Source organism: Camellia sinensis, chromosome 8 (genome assembly GCF_055761805.1).
Source record: "Camellia sinensis isolate YWXY chromosome 8, ASM5576180v1, whole genome shotgun sequence".
NCBI lineage: Eukaryota > Viridiplantae > Streptophyta > Magnoliopsida > Ericales > Theaceae > Camellia > Camellia sinensis.
This window is the reverse complement of record NC_138968.1, coordinates 34,188,136-34,207,307: the sequence shown is the minus strand read 5'-3', so window position 1 is coordinate 34,207,307 and position 19,172 is coordinate 34,188,136. Positions and strand designations below refer to the sequence as shown.

General features: G+C 39.6%; 1 protein-coding gene across 1 annotated transcript; it reads left to right on the top strand.

Annotated features, from left to right (window-relative positions):
• Nucleotides 1-13,734: 13,734 nt before the first annotated feature.
• LOC145797683 (uncharacterized) lies at nt 13,735-16,708 on the top strand. Its single transcript, XM_082885087.1, has 4 exons — nt 13,735-13,871; nt 13,997-14,837; nt 16,452-16,511; nt 16,638-16,708. Exons 2-4 carry the CDS (start codon nt 14,009-14,011, stop codon nt 16,706-16,708), a joined length of 960 nt encoding a protein of 319 aa, XP_082741213.1. The 5' UTR covers nt 13,735-13,871; nt 13,997-14,008.
• The last annotated feature ends 2,464 nt before the right edge of the window (nt 16,709-19,172 follow it).

Here is a 19,172-nt window from a genome sequence, read left to right as displayed (position 1 = left end):
TTGCCATATATCAATCCATTAATCCAATTCATCATCCACCATTCACCTGTAAAAAAAAACGAGCAACATACCAGAAAAACCAAAACTTGTGGAACTATATAAGAATATAGCAAAACGTATCCATTCAATAGAACCAACGACACACAATATCGAAATATCCATACAAAACAAAATATAAAATATACCAACAATATCCATGTCCAATCCAGCAGGACAAAATATACCATGTCCAATCCAGCAAGAACCAAACTCTCCCCCTTTTTGACCGGGAATGAAGAAAGCAACAAATCAAGCACCAGACGGAGGAGGGGGCGGCTGAAGCGTCAGTAAGGAAATGATGTGATCCAGCTGCGAAGTAGTATGCGTAGCAGTCTGCTCCAGCTGACCAAGACGACCATCAAAGGCATCAAAACGCGCATCGAGAAAGTCTAACCGCCTGGTCATAGCCGCCTCAAAATGCCGAAGCTGATCAGGAAACGGGCTAGGTGGAACAGATGAAGTAGGATCCTCCGCACCCCCAGCGGCAGCAGCATCATATTCAGCCTCCTCAGCAAGGCCAGCAGTGGTACCTGCAGAAGGATCAGCCCGAGAGGACTCCCCCTTAACATGAGCCCGACTCTGTGAGACAGTTTTCTTTGTGAAAGGGCGAGAGGGAGAGGCAAACTCATCATCATCGAGGATAGGAGCCCCAAGGTCAGACAAAAGTCGGTTGATCAAGCAACCGTAAGGAAGGCCAAGCTTGGAATGGCCATGAGCACTGATCATCTTGGTGATAATAAGAGAGGCGAGATCAATAGAGCGGTGATTGGCAATACAAGACAAAATGAATCCTTGGTCTTGTTTGACCTCGGAAGAATGTGTGGTGACAATGATGTTGGCGCAGACAATCAAATTAAGCAGTCTGAACTCCGGAAGAAGTTCAAACTGTTTAATCAAACCGCCTTTAGGCCAATGACGGGCAACACCACAAAGTTCCAAAGACACCTCATCAAAGTCACAAGTAGGACGATCAGGTACAGGAAACGGATAGTGTTGAGGAAAAACTTGCTCAATCTGTTGAAGTTGGCGAATCAAAGCAGGGGTGACAGAAATGGATTTGGACCTAACCCAAGTGGTGAAAGATGGCTCATAATCCCGAATACCCTCCATATTACAGTAGAATTCTCGAACCCAATCGAGATTCTGACGCCCCGAAAATAATAAAACATGGTCACCACCTAGAGGGTCGAACAATGGACGAATTTTGATGGACTCAAAAGTATCGGGTTGAACATTACGTTCTAAATGAACGGTTCGAGACACAAAAGATTTATGGAATGACTTGGATTGAGAGGCCGACTGAAACCTCTCAGGGTTATAGGTAGGGCGAGAAACGGTGGCCTTTCGGCGTTTTGGAGCAGGAGCAGACATACCGAAGAAGACACTAAGACACCCAACAAATCAACAAACCCAAAACCCAACCCACACCAAAACAGACCAACACAAAACATTAGTGGAATAATCAAATTAAAAACATGGCATAACAAAAACAGGGCATGAAAGCATGGTATAGAAGAACTCATAACTAATACATCAAATATGAGAGACAGTGCATAGAATAAGTATGAATCATGAGAAAATCAAAGCAAAGTAGCCAAGCCCAAACTATTACCCACGCAGAGAGACCTCAAACGGACACAGATAAATCCGAAAATCACAGACACAACACAGAAAAAAAACAGAAAAAAAAAACAATCGGACAAAAACAAGTGTGTGAGAGAGAGAATCACAGAGACGACACACAAATCCCCACAGAAGCACACACCCAACAACACCATAACCAAATAGAACAAGAACAAACACTTAAAAAAAAACGAAAAGAAAAGAGGGTAAAACTTACCAAAGAGCAAATCAGTGGGTAGGATGATGAATGGGAGGATAAATCTTCCACAATGCAGCCACACGACAAACCCTAGAGCGAGAGAATGAAACAGGGAGAGAAAAAAATACCTCGAAGAGTCAAGAAAGGGAGTTAAGTATGAAACAGGTCCGCTCGAGCGTACAATACTGCAAGCAGACTCCCGCTCGAGCGTGAAAAAGACCGCTCGAGCTCAAAAAACCATCTCTCAGAACTGCCAAATCACGAACAAACTGCTGCAAGAGTGAAAAACACGCTCGAGCGTAAAAACATTCCGCTCGAGCGGAAAAAAACATTTTTTTTTTTTTCTTTTTTTTTTTTTTTTTTTTTTTTTTTTTTTTTTTTTTTTTTTAAAAACAATCCAATACTCAAAAGCAAGAGGTGAGACCTGAAACAAAAATAGATGTTCAGACTGAGCCAAATGAATACTAAGATGAAATAATCCACAATTCATGAATCGTGTGAACTTGCACCTTTTTTTTTTTTTTTTTTTATTTAAAAAAAAAACGACACTGGAAATCATGAGCATAGCAGAAAAAAAATATAATCAATGATCATAAGCTACATGAGAATGTACAACTCAAAATCCAATATGAGAGCTCATATGAGAAAGTGTGTGTGTGCAATCCATGAGAGGTCACTGAGCTAGAGTTAATCCTAGGAGTGATCGGATGGCTGGACCTCCATCATGAGTAACTCAACAATATAGTGAAAAGTCAAACCACTAGGAATCACGGGGTATTTGTTGAGTAAAAGCGGAGGCTCCCCCTCAGTCAAAGAGTCTTTTTTTTTTTTTTTTTTTTTGTGTGCACTCACTGGTGGCTTTCACTCTCAAGAGTATGGAAACCAAACCAGAGAAGAATGAAATCATAAAGGATGGCCTGGTTGGTGCCTCTGAGGTAGCCTTTTCCTAATGCCCGGACTTCAAGGAACTGAGGGAGAAACCGTGGAAGTGAAAACAGATGGTAGATGGTTAAGAGACTCAACATCACCCATGATATACTAGTATCGGTCAATTCCACAGTGAAAGTACAAGAAACACTGTTAGAGGTCCATAGAGAACTTTGATCACATGTGCGGAAACCCCTGCAACAATTAATCTCAAGGATGTGTACAGAATGAGATCAGGAGGTTAATGAGCATGGGCATTCAAAATGAGCTATGACCAATGAACAATGAGATCTTGTAAGCATCATGAGTAGGGTAAAAAAAATTGGATGCAAGTAAACAGATATCAATGATAATGAGATTATCACATCCAAGCATTCATAAGACACAAACATTTACACCTACTCAAGAAACAAGTAACACTCTAGTGATCGAGCATGACACCCAAGGTCTTTCTAAGGAACTCAAATCGAAGAAGATCAAGGGGTTTTGTAAAAATATCAGCTTTTTGATGCTCTGTGGGAATATGCTCAATAACAACAAGGCCCTCTTCCACTAACTCTCGAATAAAATGATGACGAATGTCAATGTGTTTGGTGCGAGAGTGTTGGACAGGATTTTTTGAAATGTTTATGGCACTTGTGTTATCACAGAAAAGAGTAAGAGTGTTCTGTTCTATCCCATAATCATGAAGCATTTGCTTCATCCACAACATTTGAGCACAACAACTCCCTGCAGCAATGTACTCAGCCTCAGCAGTGGAAAGAGAGATGGCATTCTGCTTTTTACTATGCCAAGAAACCAGGTTATTCCCAAGGTAAAAACACCCCCCGGATGTACTTTTCCTGTCATCAGCACACCCTGCCCAGTCGGCATCAGAAAAACCAGTAATTTCGGCTGTAGTGTCAGTGGAGAACCAAACCCCATACCCCAAAGTCCCATTAACATACTTGATGATGCGTTTTACCGCAAGAAGGTGAGACTCTTTAGGACTGGCTTGGTAACGAGCACAAACACCGACACTGAAAGAAATATCAGGACGACTGGCTGTGAGATACAAAAGACTCCCTATCATACTCCTATAAAGGGTAGGATCAACATCAATACCAGAGGAGTCTTTGGAGAGGTGAAGACTGGTGCTCATTGGAGTGCGTGCATGCTTGGAAGACTCAAGACCAAACTTAGACACAAGATTTTTCGCATACTTAGACTGAGACACAAATATACCTGAAGGAGACTGTTTAATCTGAAGACCCAAAAAATAAGACAACTCTCCCATCATGCTCATCTCAAACTCATGTGTCATAAAATCCGAAAAATATTTCACAAGATGTTCAGCAGTGGATCCAAACACAATATCATCAACATAAATCTGAGCAACAAGAATATGAGACTTAGTATGTTTCACAAACAAGGTCTTATCCACACTACCCCTTTGAAAATCATTGTCAAGAAGAAATGTAGTAAGTCTATCATACCAAGCTCGAGGGGCTTGTTTCAACCCATACAAAGCCTTGTCTAACTTGTAGACATGATTCGGACATTTAGGGTCCTCAAACCCTTTTGGTTGCTCAACATATGCCTCTTCTCTCAAGTACCCATTCAAAAAGGCACTTTTCACATCCATTTGAAACAATTTAAAGCCAAGAAAACATGCAACACCAAGCAAAATACGAATAGATTCGAGACGTGCAACTGGGGCAAACGTCTCATCATAGTCAACACCCTCTACTTGTGTGTAGCCTTGAGCAACCAACCTAGCTTTGTTCCTAACAACCGTACCATTCTCATCAGATTTATTTTTAAAGATCCACTTGGTACCTATCACATTCATGTCTCTAGGTCTGGGAACTAGAGTCCAAACCTTGTTACGTTCAAATTGATCTAATTCTTCATGCATAGCATTGACCCAACTATCATCTAGCAGGGCCTCTTTAAAATTTTTAGGTTCAATTAAAGAAACATAACACATATGTGATACCTCATCCCGAATCTGTCTTCGGGTTTTCATTCGATCCGAGACACTTCCAATCACCTGTTGAGCTGGATGATTTAGTTTCACCCTAGCTGATGGTTTAAGCTCAGGACTCGCAGTGACAGGGGCAATAGGAGTGATGTCCCTTGGAGCACTCTTTGGACTTGACCTTACCTGTGAAGATGGTTCTGTAACCATTTCTTGTGATAGGTCCGCACCTTTTCCTTGATTTTGTGATTCCGTATCCAAGATTGGCGACTCATCATTATCATCCTCATTTGTTGCTGGAGTAGGTGCACCTGTGTCATCTATAACCACATTGATAGATTCCATTAAGGATGAAGTTCGCAGGTTATAGACTCTAAATGCCCTACTGGTGGTTGAATACCCTAGAAAAATACCTTCATCACTTCGGGAGTCAAATTTGCCCAAAGGCTCTCTATCTTTGAAAATGTAACACTTACTCCCAAAAGTTTTGAAGTATTTTACATTAGGTTTCAAACCCTTCCACAATTCATATGGAGTTTGTAAAGTGCCGGGCCTTAAATAAACGCGATTTATGACATACACAGCAGTATTTAAGGCTTCAGCCCAAAACTTAGGAGGAAGTTTCTTACTAAGGAGCATGACCCTAGCCATTTCTTGAACAACCCTGTTCTTCCTCTCAACAACTCCATTTTGTTGTGGAGTAATAGGGGCAGAAAATTCATGCTTGATTCCATGCATATCACAAAAATCCGAAAACGAACTATTTTCAAATTCACGACCATGATCGGTTCGGATTCTTATGATACGCCCAATGGAAACACCCTGTTCATTTTGGATTTTAGGGACTAAGGCCTGGAAAGCATCAAACGTATCAGATTTCTCCCTTAAAAAATTTACCCACGAAAATCGAGTAAAATCATCAACAGTTAAAAAAATGTACCTTTTACCTCCGATGCTTTCAGTGCGAGTAGGACCCATTAAATCCATGTGAACTAGTTCAAGAGGACGTTTGGTTGTAAAGCTGTTCACCTTTTTATGAGGAGCACGGGTTTGCTTGCCAAGCTGACATGGTCCACACACATGGCTCAAATTCTTACCTAGTTTAGGTATTCCCCTCACAAGCTCTTTGTTGGCTATCTTAGTTAGGTCATTGAAATTCATGTGACCTAATCTTTGATGCCACAGGTCAATGTTACTAATGATGGCAGAGTGACAAGTGAGATCATTAGTTGTAACAATCCCATAGCAGTTATCAGATGTACGAACCCCATGTAAGACAGTATTTCCTTTTTTATCCAAAATTTCACATTTATTTTTAGAAAACAATACTTCATGATGGGAATCACACATTTGACTAATGCTTAAAAGATTAGCTTTAAGACCATCAACTAGTAGAACATTATCTAGCTTGGGAAGACCAGCAACACTTATAGAGCCCTTACCAATGACTCTCGAAGTGCCGCCATCTCCAAAGGTAACAATTCCTCCTTCATATTTTTCAAGGGAGGTGAAGTAGGATTTGTTACCTGACATATGACGAGAACACCCACTATCAAGATACCACATGTGTGAATCACGTGCTTTTAGAGCAGTGTGAGCAACAAAACAAGTCAAATCCTCTTTTCTAATCCAAATCTTTTTAGTCTTGGTGTTCAGCCTAGACATGTAAGGTTGTCTCCTAACCCAAAAAGTATTAGAATTTCTACCCTTTTTAGACACCTTACCAAAAAGTTCAAAACAGTAAGGACGAATGTGGCCGTACCTACCACAGTGATGACAAATAAAAACCGGTTTTACCTCCTGTTTGTTGATTTTACCAGCTTTCGGTAGACGGAGAGAGAGATCAGCCTGATCTACCTTCAATTTTCCCTTTGCTTGAGTCTTCTTGTCATGTGAAGTAGAGGCCTGTCCCTTGTGTGCTGTTGCACCATAGCCTAACCCGCTTTTGTCGCAACTCATTTGTTGAGACCCGAGGATGTCTTCTAAAGATTTTGAACCTTTGTTCCACATGGCAATAGTGGCTCTAGCAACCCGAAGCTCTTCATCCTTTTGACAGATTATCTCTTCCAATCTGGCTTGTGACAGCTCAAGACTTTCAAGTTTTTCTTCATATGTGGAATACACCTTCAGAAGTTCATTCCTTTCAGTTTCAGAGGATAGTAATTTTCCACATAAGTCTTGCCTGTCACTCGAGATCTTGACGATATTCTGCTTTGCTGCTACAAGTTCTCCTTTCAGCCTGACATTCTCACTCTCACATGTCTTGAGCTTGAGAGAGAGTTTGTCGTTGAGTTTGGACAAATTCAAGGATTCCTCGTACAGCTTTTCGTAGGCTTGTTGTAGTTCATCGCCATTGATCTCCTCATTATCCTCAGATGTTTCATCATCCTCTTTTTGCTCTTCATTCTCCTTTGCCTCCTCCAATCTTGCAACTAAAACTGAAAAGTCGCTGGATGGTGATGAATGTGAGTTTCCTCTTTCATGGAATTGGCTCAAAATTTCCCATGCCTCTTTAGCCTTTGTGCAACGAACAACCCGTTGCTGTTCTTCAGCAGAAATTGCTCTACGAATAGTACTAAGGGCTCTCAGATTGCTCGGACTGTCAACACTTTCTGTATCTTCTTCAATGGCCTGCCAGCCTTCTGGATCAAAGGCTCTCAGAAAAGCCCTCATTCTGATTTTCCAAAACAGGTAGTTACTCCCATCAAAAGTAGGAGCATGATGCAAGTTCTGACCACGAGCTAACTCCGCTGGCATTGGAAGAGTTTGAGTGAAAGTGGACCAAAAAGCCATAAAAGCACTATCCCCGTCTTCTCCAGATTCAGGTTCTTCGGGTTCTTGCTCCGACCCGCTTTCATCATCCCAAGTTACAGTGTAGACTTTCTTTCGATTCTTTTTCGAAGGACATTCAAGGGCAATGTGGCCAAACCCTTGACACTCATAACACTTGACCCCTGGTCCCCTTACAATATTTTTTTCAGTAGTTTGAGCAAATTTTGGTGGAACAGTTTTGGGTTTGTCATTACTCTTATCTTTTGAAGTAGGGGCTCTGAAATTCGGCTTCTTTTTCAAAAATTTTTTAAACTGTTTTGTAAGCATAGCCGTCATCTCAGACTCTAAATCAAATTCAGTCTCCGGAGGTTTTGCAGTCTCATGAGCACTCGTGAAAGCCATATTTTCTTTTTGCTTTTTCTTAGAAATTTGGTGGGCTTCATAAGTCTGCAAATTTCCAACCAATTGATCGAGCTTGAGGGTATCAACATTCTGAGCCTCCTCAATGGCTGTCACCTTTGGTTGGAACCTCTCGGGAAGGGACCTCAAAATTTTTCCAACAACTTTTGCTTCCGGGATTTTTTCACCGAGAGTGAAACAGGAATTCACGAAATCACTGAGTTTTGCATAAAATTCATCGAACGTCTCATCGTCGCGCATAAAAAGGGTTTCAAAGGCGGACGTGAGACGTTGAAGTTTTGCCCTTCTAACAGAGGTGGTACCTTCGTGAATCGTTTCAAGAATATCCCACGCCTCTTTTGCTATTTCACACGTGCAAATTCGACGGAATTCTTCAGGTGTGACAGAGCAGAAGAGGGAGTTTAGTGCTTTGCTGTTCCAACTCGAATTCTGGTAATCGATTGTGTCCCATTTATCAAGGGGTTTAGGAATATCAATCCCATCAACGGTGATTGTAGGTTCACTCCACCCAAAGATTACGGAGTGCCAAACTTTCTCATCGATGGATTTTAAAAATGCTCTCATACGAGCTTTCCAATAAGAATAGTTTGTACCGTCAAGTAATGAGGGTCTATGAGTGGAGTTACCTTCACGAATAGAATCCATGATACTAATCACACAAAATCACACTCCTATAGTTTTTTTTTAAAAAAAACAAAGAGTGACCCGCTCTGATACCAATTGAAAATCCTATGTGATTTATGATTAGATCAAGATTAACTTATTCCAAAACCCAATAAATCAAAACACTCAACCTAAAATCATCAAACACTTACGAGAGTGATTTTAGTTTGTTTGTTTTTGAGAATAAACAATAAATTGACACAAACGATTTTTTACGTGGAAAAAACCACAATTGAAGAGCCTTCAATTGTAATCAAAAACCACGGGCGAACCGCCACTATCAATCCACTACTGAAGAACAAAAAGATTACAAAGAAATCATACAAATCACCCAACACTAGTCAATTTGTCTCTGAATCTTCTGTAACTCTTTTCACCACACCTTCGTCACGGAATTGATTCTGAAGTTGATTCCACACCACAACTTCACTTGTCGAATTAACGACTGCGTAGACTCAAACGCCTTTTGGATCCTACGCTTTGATCTTCGGAATCCACCGAAGAGAACTCACTTGAAACTTAAGAAGCAACCTCCTTGATGTATGAATCTCAATGCATAAGTTCAGAATTCTCTTAAGAACATCAAGGAAAACTCTCAAAAATCTCCCAAGAAGATTTTAAACACAACCCTAGTTTTGTTTTGATCAGATCTAGGAAAAACGTCCCAAACAAAACAACGTTAGCAGCTTTAAATAGGAATCTGAATCGCGATCTCCGCTCGAGCTCAACATAGCCCGCTCGAGCGGACTGAACAAAAACTGCATACGAAGAAACAGAGATGCGCTCGAGCGTAGGAGTTTCCGCTCGAGCGTCAAATCACACCCACCAGAATCTGTGCTTGCCCTGTCAAACTACTGTGACCAGATAATCTACGCTCGAGCTCAAGAGTCTCCGCTCGAGCGGACAGTACAAAAACAGAAAAACATAGTTTTGAATCAACACAAGATTTTGTCTCCGGATTTGACAACACAGGAACCTAACAATTAAGAATTGCGATTAAAAAATCCGAAATTCATATAATTGATAATTTGTAATGTCATATTATGAAATTCATGTATTTGAGAATTGTTGATTTGAAATTATGAAATGTCTATATTTTGAAATTTGAAATTTGAAATCAGAAAATGGAATTTTGAAATGATGCTTGTGAGTTTTTTTTTTTTTTGCTTGTTAACAGGAATTAAAAGGAAATTAGGGTTTCAAATTATGGTTTTAAAAGTAATTTTGTTTAATTAAGAATAAAAATAGTAAAAATTGTAATTCATTTAATTCGTAATTGTTAATGTCATATTACGAAATTCATGTAATTGAGAATTGTTGAATTGGAATTATGAAATGTCTATATGTTGAAATTTGAAATCAGAAATTGGAATTTTGAAATTATGCTTGTGAATCAAAATGTCTACATTTTTTTAATCAAATTATGGTTCAGAAATTGTTATTGTCTAATTTCTACAAAATATAATTATTAAACAAAAAAATATTTAATTTTGAATGTATTTGATTAAAAAGATATTTAATTTTCTCTCCATGAAAAGATCATGTTCTCTGAAATATTTAATTTTGACTCTATTTGATTAAAAAGAAATATTTTTATTGGTTTCTCAAAATATTTAATTTTGACTCTATTTTATTAAAAAGAAATATTTTTATTGGTTTATCAAAATATTTAATTTTGACTCTATTTTATTGAAAAGAAATATTTTTATTGGTTTCTGAAAATATTTAAATTTGACTGTATTTGATTTAAAAAAAAAAATTGGTTTAATTTCGTTTGGTTTATTTCACTATATTTGGGGTCAAGCAGCCAAAATATGATTAAAACATTTAATGAGCTGAATTTGTAATACACATAATAGTATTCTAGTACAAATTAAAATTTTATGAAAAAACTGAAGAAAATTTGAAAAAGTTTTTGAAATGGGTATTGAACGAACTGACTTATCGTCTTTTTCACTTTGTGATTGTTCACTACCATTGAAAAGGAAAATCTACTTTGTAATAAATTTAGAGTAGTTACAATATATGCATGAAAAGAGTAATAAATTATTTTAATTAATAGTCCATAGCAATTTCGTACGTAAGAAGGGGAAAAAAAAATTGGCACTTTGATGGGTAAGCATGTGTTTTGTAATACCAAATAATTGGTACGGATGGCCCAATAGATTCACATGGATAACTATCCAAAATGTAGTCCATACATTTAACCACCAACTTCAATTTAATTATCTGTAATTTTTGGCCATTATAAATTATTTCTGTAATTATTTTTTTGTTTTTGTATGTGTAAGAAAAAAAAGGAGTAAATAAATTTAATTTTTTTCTTACTTTTCAGAACGATCCAAAATGATCCAAAATCAAGTTTTCTTACTTTTCAAAATGATCCAAAATGATCCAACATGGAAACACTTCAAATAATTTTTCAGTATCTAGTATCCAGGTTTCAACTTTCAGTGGCTCAATAACACCTAGAAAAGTTAGAGGTTTCATCTTGTTAAATTTCTGAGTCAACCCGATAATGTCATTAATTATCAGTTCCACTTGCACTGAAGAAGGCGAAAGAGGTAGTTGTTGTCTCTGTTGTTATCTCATGGACTCGGTTAAAGCTTCTAACATTCTTTCCATTCTGGCATCAAAGGATTCAATCACATCATCACTTCTTGTTCTCTCCATTTGCTATAGGTAAATAGAGCACTAATAAACATAGGCAAATAGCTCGTTTATAGTTTTGACAATGCTCAATTTCATTTCATGTCTAATTGTTTCAGACATGTCGTATAATTTCACATACACTAACACATGCTGATGTAATGCCCCTAATTCTTTCTAGGACATCTTGTAGCTTATATGGACTCATGTGTACGGTATAACTCGTGCTCTGATACCACTCTATCACGACCCAAACCCGCTACTATAGGTATGACCGGCCAGTAATCCTAAGATTACCGAAGGCCACTTAAATAGATTTACAAAATTAGGGGTTGGCGGAAGCAAATATCATAATTATTCTGTCCATAGAGGTGTGCAGACATATATGCATGAAAAGAGTAATAAATTATTTTAATTAATAGTCCATAGCAATTTCGTACGTAAGAAGGGAAAAAAAAAATTGGCACTTTGATGGGTAGGCATGTGTTTTGTAATACCAAATAATTGGTACGGATGGCCCGATAGATTCACATGGATAACTATCCAAAATGTAGTCCATACATTTAACCACCAACTTCAATTTAATTATCTCTAAATTTTGGCCATTATAAATTATCTCTGTAATTATTTTTTTGTTTTTGTATGTGTAAGAAAAAAAAAGGAGTAAATAAATTTAATTTTTTTCTTACTTTTCAGAACAATCCAAAATGAGCCAAAATCAGTTTGTTGTTTTAATTTTATAAGAAAGCCTCTATGCCCTCTACAAAATGGACGATGGTTACTAGTTCACATAGGAAATAACTTTGTCATTAAGGTCCGTAATGGCACAAGTTGGAGCAAATCAAATTAACTTATATTTTCCATAAATCTGAACAATTACATCACCAGGTTAAAAAAATCTCTCTCAATGTTTGCACCCTGTATTTTATATTGTCCAAATCAATCGCGTCACCCTCTACTAAATATCTCTCAACCTATTTTATTTTTCGCCACTAATTCGAAAGAATTAAGACAACAAGTATACTTCTTGTTATGTGTTTTTTAGATTAAGACAATAGAGCAATGACAACAAAGAGCATTCACGTTGAAAAGATAAGAGTCTTCACATACGAAGTAAATGAGACACAATATATAACTCCACGTATAGATGAAATCTCAGCTGTTCTGTCATACGAATAAAAATAAGTGAAAAAAAATGAGAAAATAAACAGTAATAATCAAGTTGAGACACAAATATATAGTTGACAAAATACAAATTGAATTAATGTTTCACCTTTACAGTTCCTTCAACCCTGGAAAATATAAATTGATAAAAAATTAGAGGGTTGCTTTTATTTGTGGCTTCTGCAAATTTTAATGTTTATTTTACAAGTACAATTCGATATATGTATATTGTTGATATTTTAATATTTATTGTTTTATTGAAGCAAGTATATGGCAACTGTTCCAATTATCTTTTACTGGGGGGGAAACATAATTCCGGATCCCGATGAAGGTGTGTCATATGATGCTGAGCCGAAAGGGATATATATGGTGCAACTTGGCACCACACTTGGCAATTTGGTGGAAATGTTTATGTCCAAGGTCGCAAGTTACGGGGAAACAGTCCGATTGATCTTCAAATGTAGATATCCTTATCGCTAGTGGCAAGCAACCAGCAAATACAAAATATTACCGATAAATGACGATGAGGCGTTGAACACCGTTTTAAGTATCGGTGGAAATTTCGAACCACCAAATTGTTTGGAAGTGTACATTCAGAAAGAGGTTGTACAGAATCTTCCGAATGTAACACAGATGGATTTGCATCCGTTCACTACATTGCTGACACATGGGGTTGACACGACAGCATTTCAGTCTCCTATGTATGAATCAAATGAATGTTATGCAGCTGGCTACACACAACAGACATTTCATGGCCATGGTGGAGAATCAAGTTCACATGGTGGATACGAGACTGAATTTCACAATAACACCCAAGATGTGCCCACCTATAGCCATCATACGACTCCAGTTGAAGTTGCTGGTAATATGGCTGAAACGGTTAATTTTGTGCAGTTTGCTGACAGTGACATGTACGGTCCTGATATCGCCCTAGACAATGATGAGAATGAAATGTGTGATGAAGAAAATTTATTGGGCGGATCAGATGATGATGATGATGAAGAAGATGATGTCGACGCTCCCGTTGATATTCAGAATGCCCCTATTCCACCTAGACCTGAAATCCCTTTCTTTGAAAACATTCACATGGGTGGTGATTTTGACATTAGTAACCGCGATGTCGTTCCCCGTAACCGAATCTGGAATGCTGAAAATCCAGAGTTGGACAAAGGGATGGTTTTCATTGATAAGAAGCAACTCATACATGCTGTGAAATTGTACCATGCAACAAATAATCGAGAGTACAAAGTCGTAACCTCCAAGCGAGACGTTTGGGTGTGTGCTTGCAAGCACGACTGCAGATGGTGGTTGCGTGCATCTCTTAGTAAGAGACATGGGCTTTTTGAAATAAAGCAGTATAGGGGTCCTCACCATTGTTTATACCCACGAACGAACAGGGACCACACAAATATTAGCTCCAGTTACATTGCTTCTCATCTTTTGGGACAAGTTGCGGTGAGTATACAAAATAAATGTTTACATTTATATACACATTGTTTATTTAAAGTGTTCACACCAAAATTGTGTCTTTAAAGTGTTCACACCAAAATAATATGACTCATAGGTATTGTTGTATGCAGAACGAACCTGATATGCCCATTAAGAATGTCATCGAAGACATAAAAAAATCCATGAACTATACTATACATTACAAGAAGGCGTGGCATGCAAGGGCAAAGGCAATTCGAATGGTATTCGGAGATTGGGATGAATCATATATGATGTTGCCTAAATTCATGTATGCATTACAAACATCTAATCCTGGCACCATCGTGCAATGGAAGCATAGATATACCGGAAATACAACCATTATGCCCGTCTTCCACTTTGTTTTTTGGTCTTTCAAACCCGTCATCGATGGATTCAGACATTGTAGGCCTGTTATAACCATAGATGGTACATTCTTATACGGGAAATACACTGGTGTGTTGCTTGTAGCAACGATTGTCACCGCCAATGGCAAAGTACTACCGCTTGCATTTGCTGTTGTCAACAAGGAGAGTTTGGAGTCTTGGTCGTTCTTCATTTCAAATATCAAGGAACATATTGTCATGGACCGACAGGGAGTGACTTTGATATCCGATCGAGCTGAGAGTATTTTAGCTGCTGTGAGGCGGCATTGGTTGAATCCCTCGCTCCAATTTGTTGGATATCATCGGCACTGCCTTCGACATGTTTGTAGTAACTTTAACACTACGTTCAGAAATAAGGAGCTGAAACAACTTCTATGGAAAGCAGGAAGTGCTCATCAACGACGAAAGTGTAATGGTTACTTACAACAAATACAGGCTATTGACCAAGAAGCCATCACTTGGGTTTACAAGATGAATCCTGAGGAGTGGGCCCTTTCGTATGACGGTGGACATCGCTGGGGGGTATTGACTAGCAATGCTGCAGAGTGCTTCAATAGCGTCTTGAAAGGTGCAAGGAACTTACCTATCTCAGCTATGGTTGAATTTACATTTCGGCGGCTTGTAAAATATTTTGACGAGATGGGAGCCCAAGCTGAACTAGATGTACGAAATGAGTTCCAATACCCTAGACAGATGCAAAAAACTATTGAGGATGGCATCGCAAGGGCAAATACTTTCAAGTTGATATCATATGACAGGTTAGTTTGTAATATAAATTAAATTATTGTTATTATGTTGTCAATTTAACTACACCTAAAAACATGAACTTCATTAGTTTCTATTATAATTTTTTTATAGGCCACGCCGCGTGTTTGAGGTGCAAACATCTTTTCGCCATGGACGAGGTCGCAATACACAAATTGTGCGGATGAATCAACCCACGTGCAGTTGTGGGAAATATGAGATACGACACTATCCACGTTCTCATATGCTCGCTGTAATGTCTGAATGCGGTGACAATCCATTCGAGTACGTTGATCCAGTATATAGGCTTCCTGTATACATGAGGGTTTGGGAAACTAAATTCAATCCAATACCACATCAAGATTATTGGGCTGATCCACAGTGGACTTTAATGCCTAATGTACTGCGTCTGCGACAAGTGAAACGGGGTCGTGCATCTATGTCTCGTATTCCGAATGAGATGGACATATCAGATAGGTGTTTGACCGCTCGTTGCAGTGAGTGCCAGCAGACAGGTCATGATAGGCGAACATGTCCGGCGCGACTTGGTCGATGAAGACTATGTAATACTTACATATTGTAATAGATCTTTTTGTAATTCTTTATTTGTAATAGATCATTTTCTTTTCTTTTGTAATTAATTATTTGTAAACGGGGTCATACATGTAATAGAACATTTTTTATTTGTAATAGATCATTTCTGTTGTTTAATTCTTTATATATTGTAATTGTTTTATTTGCTTGACAAAATTTACAACTATCATAGTTTTTATTCTCTACTTCATTCAAAATGTTTATTACAGAATTTTATTTAAAATCACATAGTTCTTCTTTCATTTTAAGATTTTAATATTTCGACTGATTCAAGCATTTTGTACATTTAGAATTTATGAATTACATGTACGTAATTTACAAATTTTTTACTTTATTGCAAAACAAAAATTACAAAGTCAATAATGAAGTTGTCGAATATGCCATAAATGTAACGAATTTTGTCAAATATGTCAAAATCAATAATGACGTTATGTCAAATATGCCAAAATCAATAATGAAGTTTTGAAAAAAAAAAATGATCATTCCATTTTGTTTGTAAATATTGACATACAAAAACTATCCACATGTTATTGGTCATTATTAAGCTTATGTAACTGAGATCGTAAAATGACTTTGTAAAAGATTTTTATATTAGTCCGAAGCATAGATAACGATAGGTTATGTTGAATTGCTTATCATATTTAATGGGCACATAATATGCAAAATTTTGATTTTAGTTAATTGCTTCCATGTTAATGGCACACAAGTTTATACTTTTAAAATAATCGACCACATTTATTTTCCAAGTCGTCATGTACATAATAATTTCAGCTTAATTGATATAGTTAAATTACATGCTCACCAATACAGTTTTTCAAAATGTATTTGTTTTTCAACTGTACAGGCTTCATGGCACATCTACCTGATGAGGTCCCCCTTTTGAGTCATCCACATCGGGCTGACAGTATATGGGAGGACCCGGTATGCAATAACGTTTGTTGGACTTTACGCGTACAATGAAAATACACTGCATTTTGTTTTTCATTTCCTTGATAATGCTATAATTTAAAATACTCATTCTGTTATGCAGGACCAGTCACGCACCATGGTGGCATGCCGACGGGGAGATTCCGGCCTGTGGGATCGTCCATTGGACCATAGAGTCTTGCAGTGTCTACTACGCGCGGGATTCTATGGTGTATATCGTATAGGCCATATCAGACTGGACCACCAACTCATTACTGCTCTCGTCGAGAGATGGCGCACAGAGACTCATACATTTCATTTCCCGACCGGTGAGGCCACCGTCACATTGCAGGACGTATCTGTCCTATACGGTCTACGGATTGATGGGCGAGCAGTTATTGGACTTGACCCATCATTGACGACGGAGCAGTGGATAGCGCTATGTGCTGAGCTATTGGGAGTAGCACCTACACCTGCAGACTTACAGGCAGGTAGAGTGAGGGTGAGGTGGCTGTCGGAGCATTTTTAGGGAGATTTTCCAGATGATGCTGCAGATGAGTTAGTACAGCAGCATGCGCGAGCATATATTCTGTGGCTTATTGGGGGGGTACTTCTCCTTGATAAGTCACAGAACCTGCTCAAGCTGATGTATTTGCCACTGTTGAGAGACATTGACGTCATCGGCCAGTACAGCTGGGGCGCCGCGGCTTTGGCATGCTTGTATAGGATGTTATGTCGAGCCACTCAGGTGGGTGTGACTCAGATCGGAGGACCCCTTGTCTTGCTACAGGTTAGTAAGAATTTTATTACATGTCAATTCATATTGTATGGCATATATCAGTATTGTAATTGCGTTCAAACTATTGCAGATTTGGGCGTGGGAGAGATTGATTCGCATTGCCCCGTCTAGGCGGCAACTAGTTGCTCCTGGTGAGGTTCCCATCGGGCAGGGAGACATGCAGATGCCGGCCGAACCTCGAGGTAGCCGATGGAGGGTTGACATGAGCCACGAGGTCGTATCGACCCACGTAGTGGTCGTGTATAGAGACCAGCTTGACCGGATGATAGACGGCGAGGTATCAAATTTAAATACCTAAATTTTAATTGTCATATGGACTGTATACGTTTATGAGCGATTCTTAATAGACTTGTCGTTATTGTAGTTTATCTGGCAGCCTTATGCTGATGTCCTCCACACGCTCCCAAACTACTGCCGCCTAGGTAAGGATATATGGATGGCGAGAGTACCACTCATTTGTTATGACGTGGTTGAGTGGCATCTCCCTGATCGTGTCCTCCGACAGTTTGGTCGGGTCCAGGCCGTGCTGGATCGGTGTGACACCGAGTGGCGGTTGCATGCGACGGATAGACGTGGCCGAGCCAGCACTGACTGGAGTCAGCATCATATGCAATACATACGGTTGTGGGATGCCCGTCGCGACACTATTGTACAGGCTGACTGGAGCGATGGGGTCCTCCACTCTCCCGACCCTTACATGTTGTGGTATCGGCGACATACACACCTACTTGTCGGTAATCCGAGCCACCTGTCCGAGGCCGGATATCAGGGAGTTGGGCCTTCTCTCGAGTCATTGGTGAGTAGCGTACTATATCTCCGATAATTGTTAATATCATAATTGATTATTTTCAGTCAACTATAGCCTAATATATCTATTTTTTTTACAGGTGGTTCGAGCTGGGAGGTCATATCACTTGGCTGAGGACACCATTTTCAGACGTGATGGACAACTTGGTCTGCAGGCCCTTGTAGAGATCAGAGAGTTATTGTACGAGGGGATCCAGCATGCCCATCGGGTAGATCGTCTGCATTTTGGGGACTACGGTGTACACACTGCAGCAGCTGCTCCAGACACATCAGTCCCGTCCACGTCAGTGCCTTCCAGTTCAGCGCCAGCCACAGCAGGTCCTTCGACTTCAGTCACCCCACCACATGATACCCCATACATTTCTCCATATTCCCTACACGTACATCTTACCCAGCATGCTGACCCTGACCCTGATTGGTCACCGCCCCGCTTCATACATGATGTTATTACCCCACCCACCCAGTTACATCCTACTTTTCTGGGGAGTACTTCGACCGCGCCCCGGTTCATGCATGATGTTGCTACCCCACCCACCCAGTTACCATCTGCTTTTATGGGGACTACTTCGACCGCGCCCAGGAGTACACATGATGCAATTCTCACTAACATCTCACACATTGATGATGAGGGCCATATTGAGCCCCCCCCCAGAGCGCGAGGGAGAGGTTATGGTCGTGGGGGACGTCGCGGCCGAGGTCGGGGTGCGGGCAGAGGCAGAGGTCGTGGTCCAGCTGCAGATCGTGATACAGTTGCACCAGACGAGGGAGTGGGAGTTTCACAGCTCACAGCAGTATCTGATCTACAGGCACAGGCAGGATCAGGGGCATCAGATGCAGGAGAGGGGGGGTCACACTCACACTCACAGGCTCCACAGGCAGTCAGTGGAGGGCAGCATGCAGGGGAGAGAGTGCCAGATATTCAGAGAGTCTACCGTAGGAGACCGAGGAGGGAGATCCATGGTCGGGGTTGTGGGACTGGGGGCAGGTTAGGGCATTAACGGTTACGATATGGACTATATAGGTTTTTTTTTTTTTTTTCTTTTTTTTGTTTGT

Bases quoted from the DNA above. Each gene is read 5' to 3' on its own strand.
- LOC145797683 (XM_082885087.1), top strand. From the start codon at position 14,009: ATGCCCATTAAGAATGTCATCGAAGACATAAAAAAATCCATGAACTAT. The intron at 14,838-16,451 runs GTGCAAGGAACT...TCAACTGTACAG, and splicing joins CTTCAATAGCGTCTTGAAAG to GCTTCATGGCACATCTACCT. The intron at 16,512-16,637 runs GTATATGGGAGG...TCTGTTATGCAG, and splicing joins TCATCCACATCGGGCTGACA to GACCAGTCACGCACCATGGT.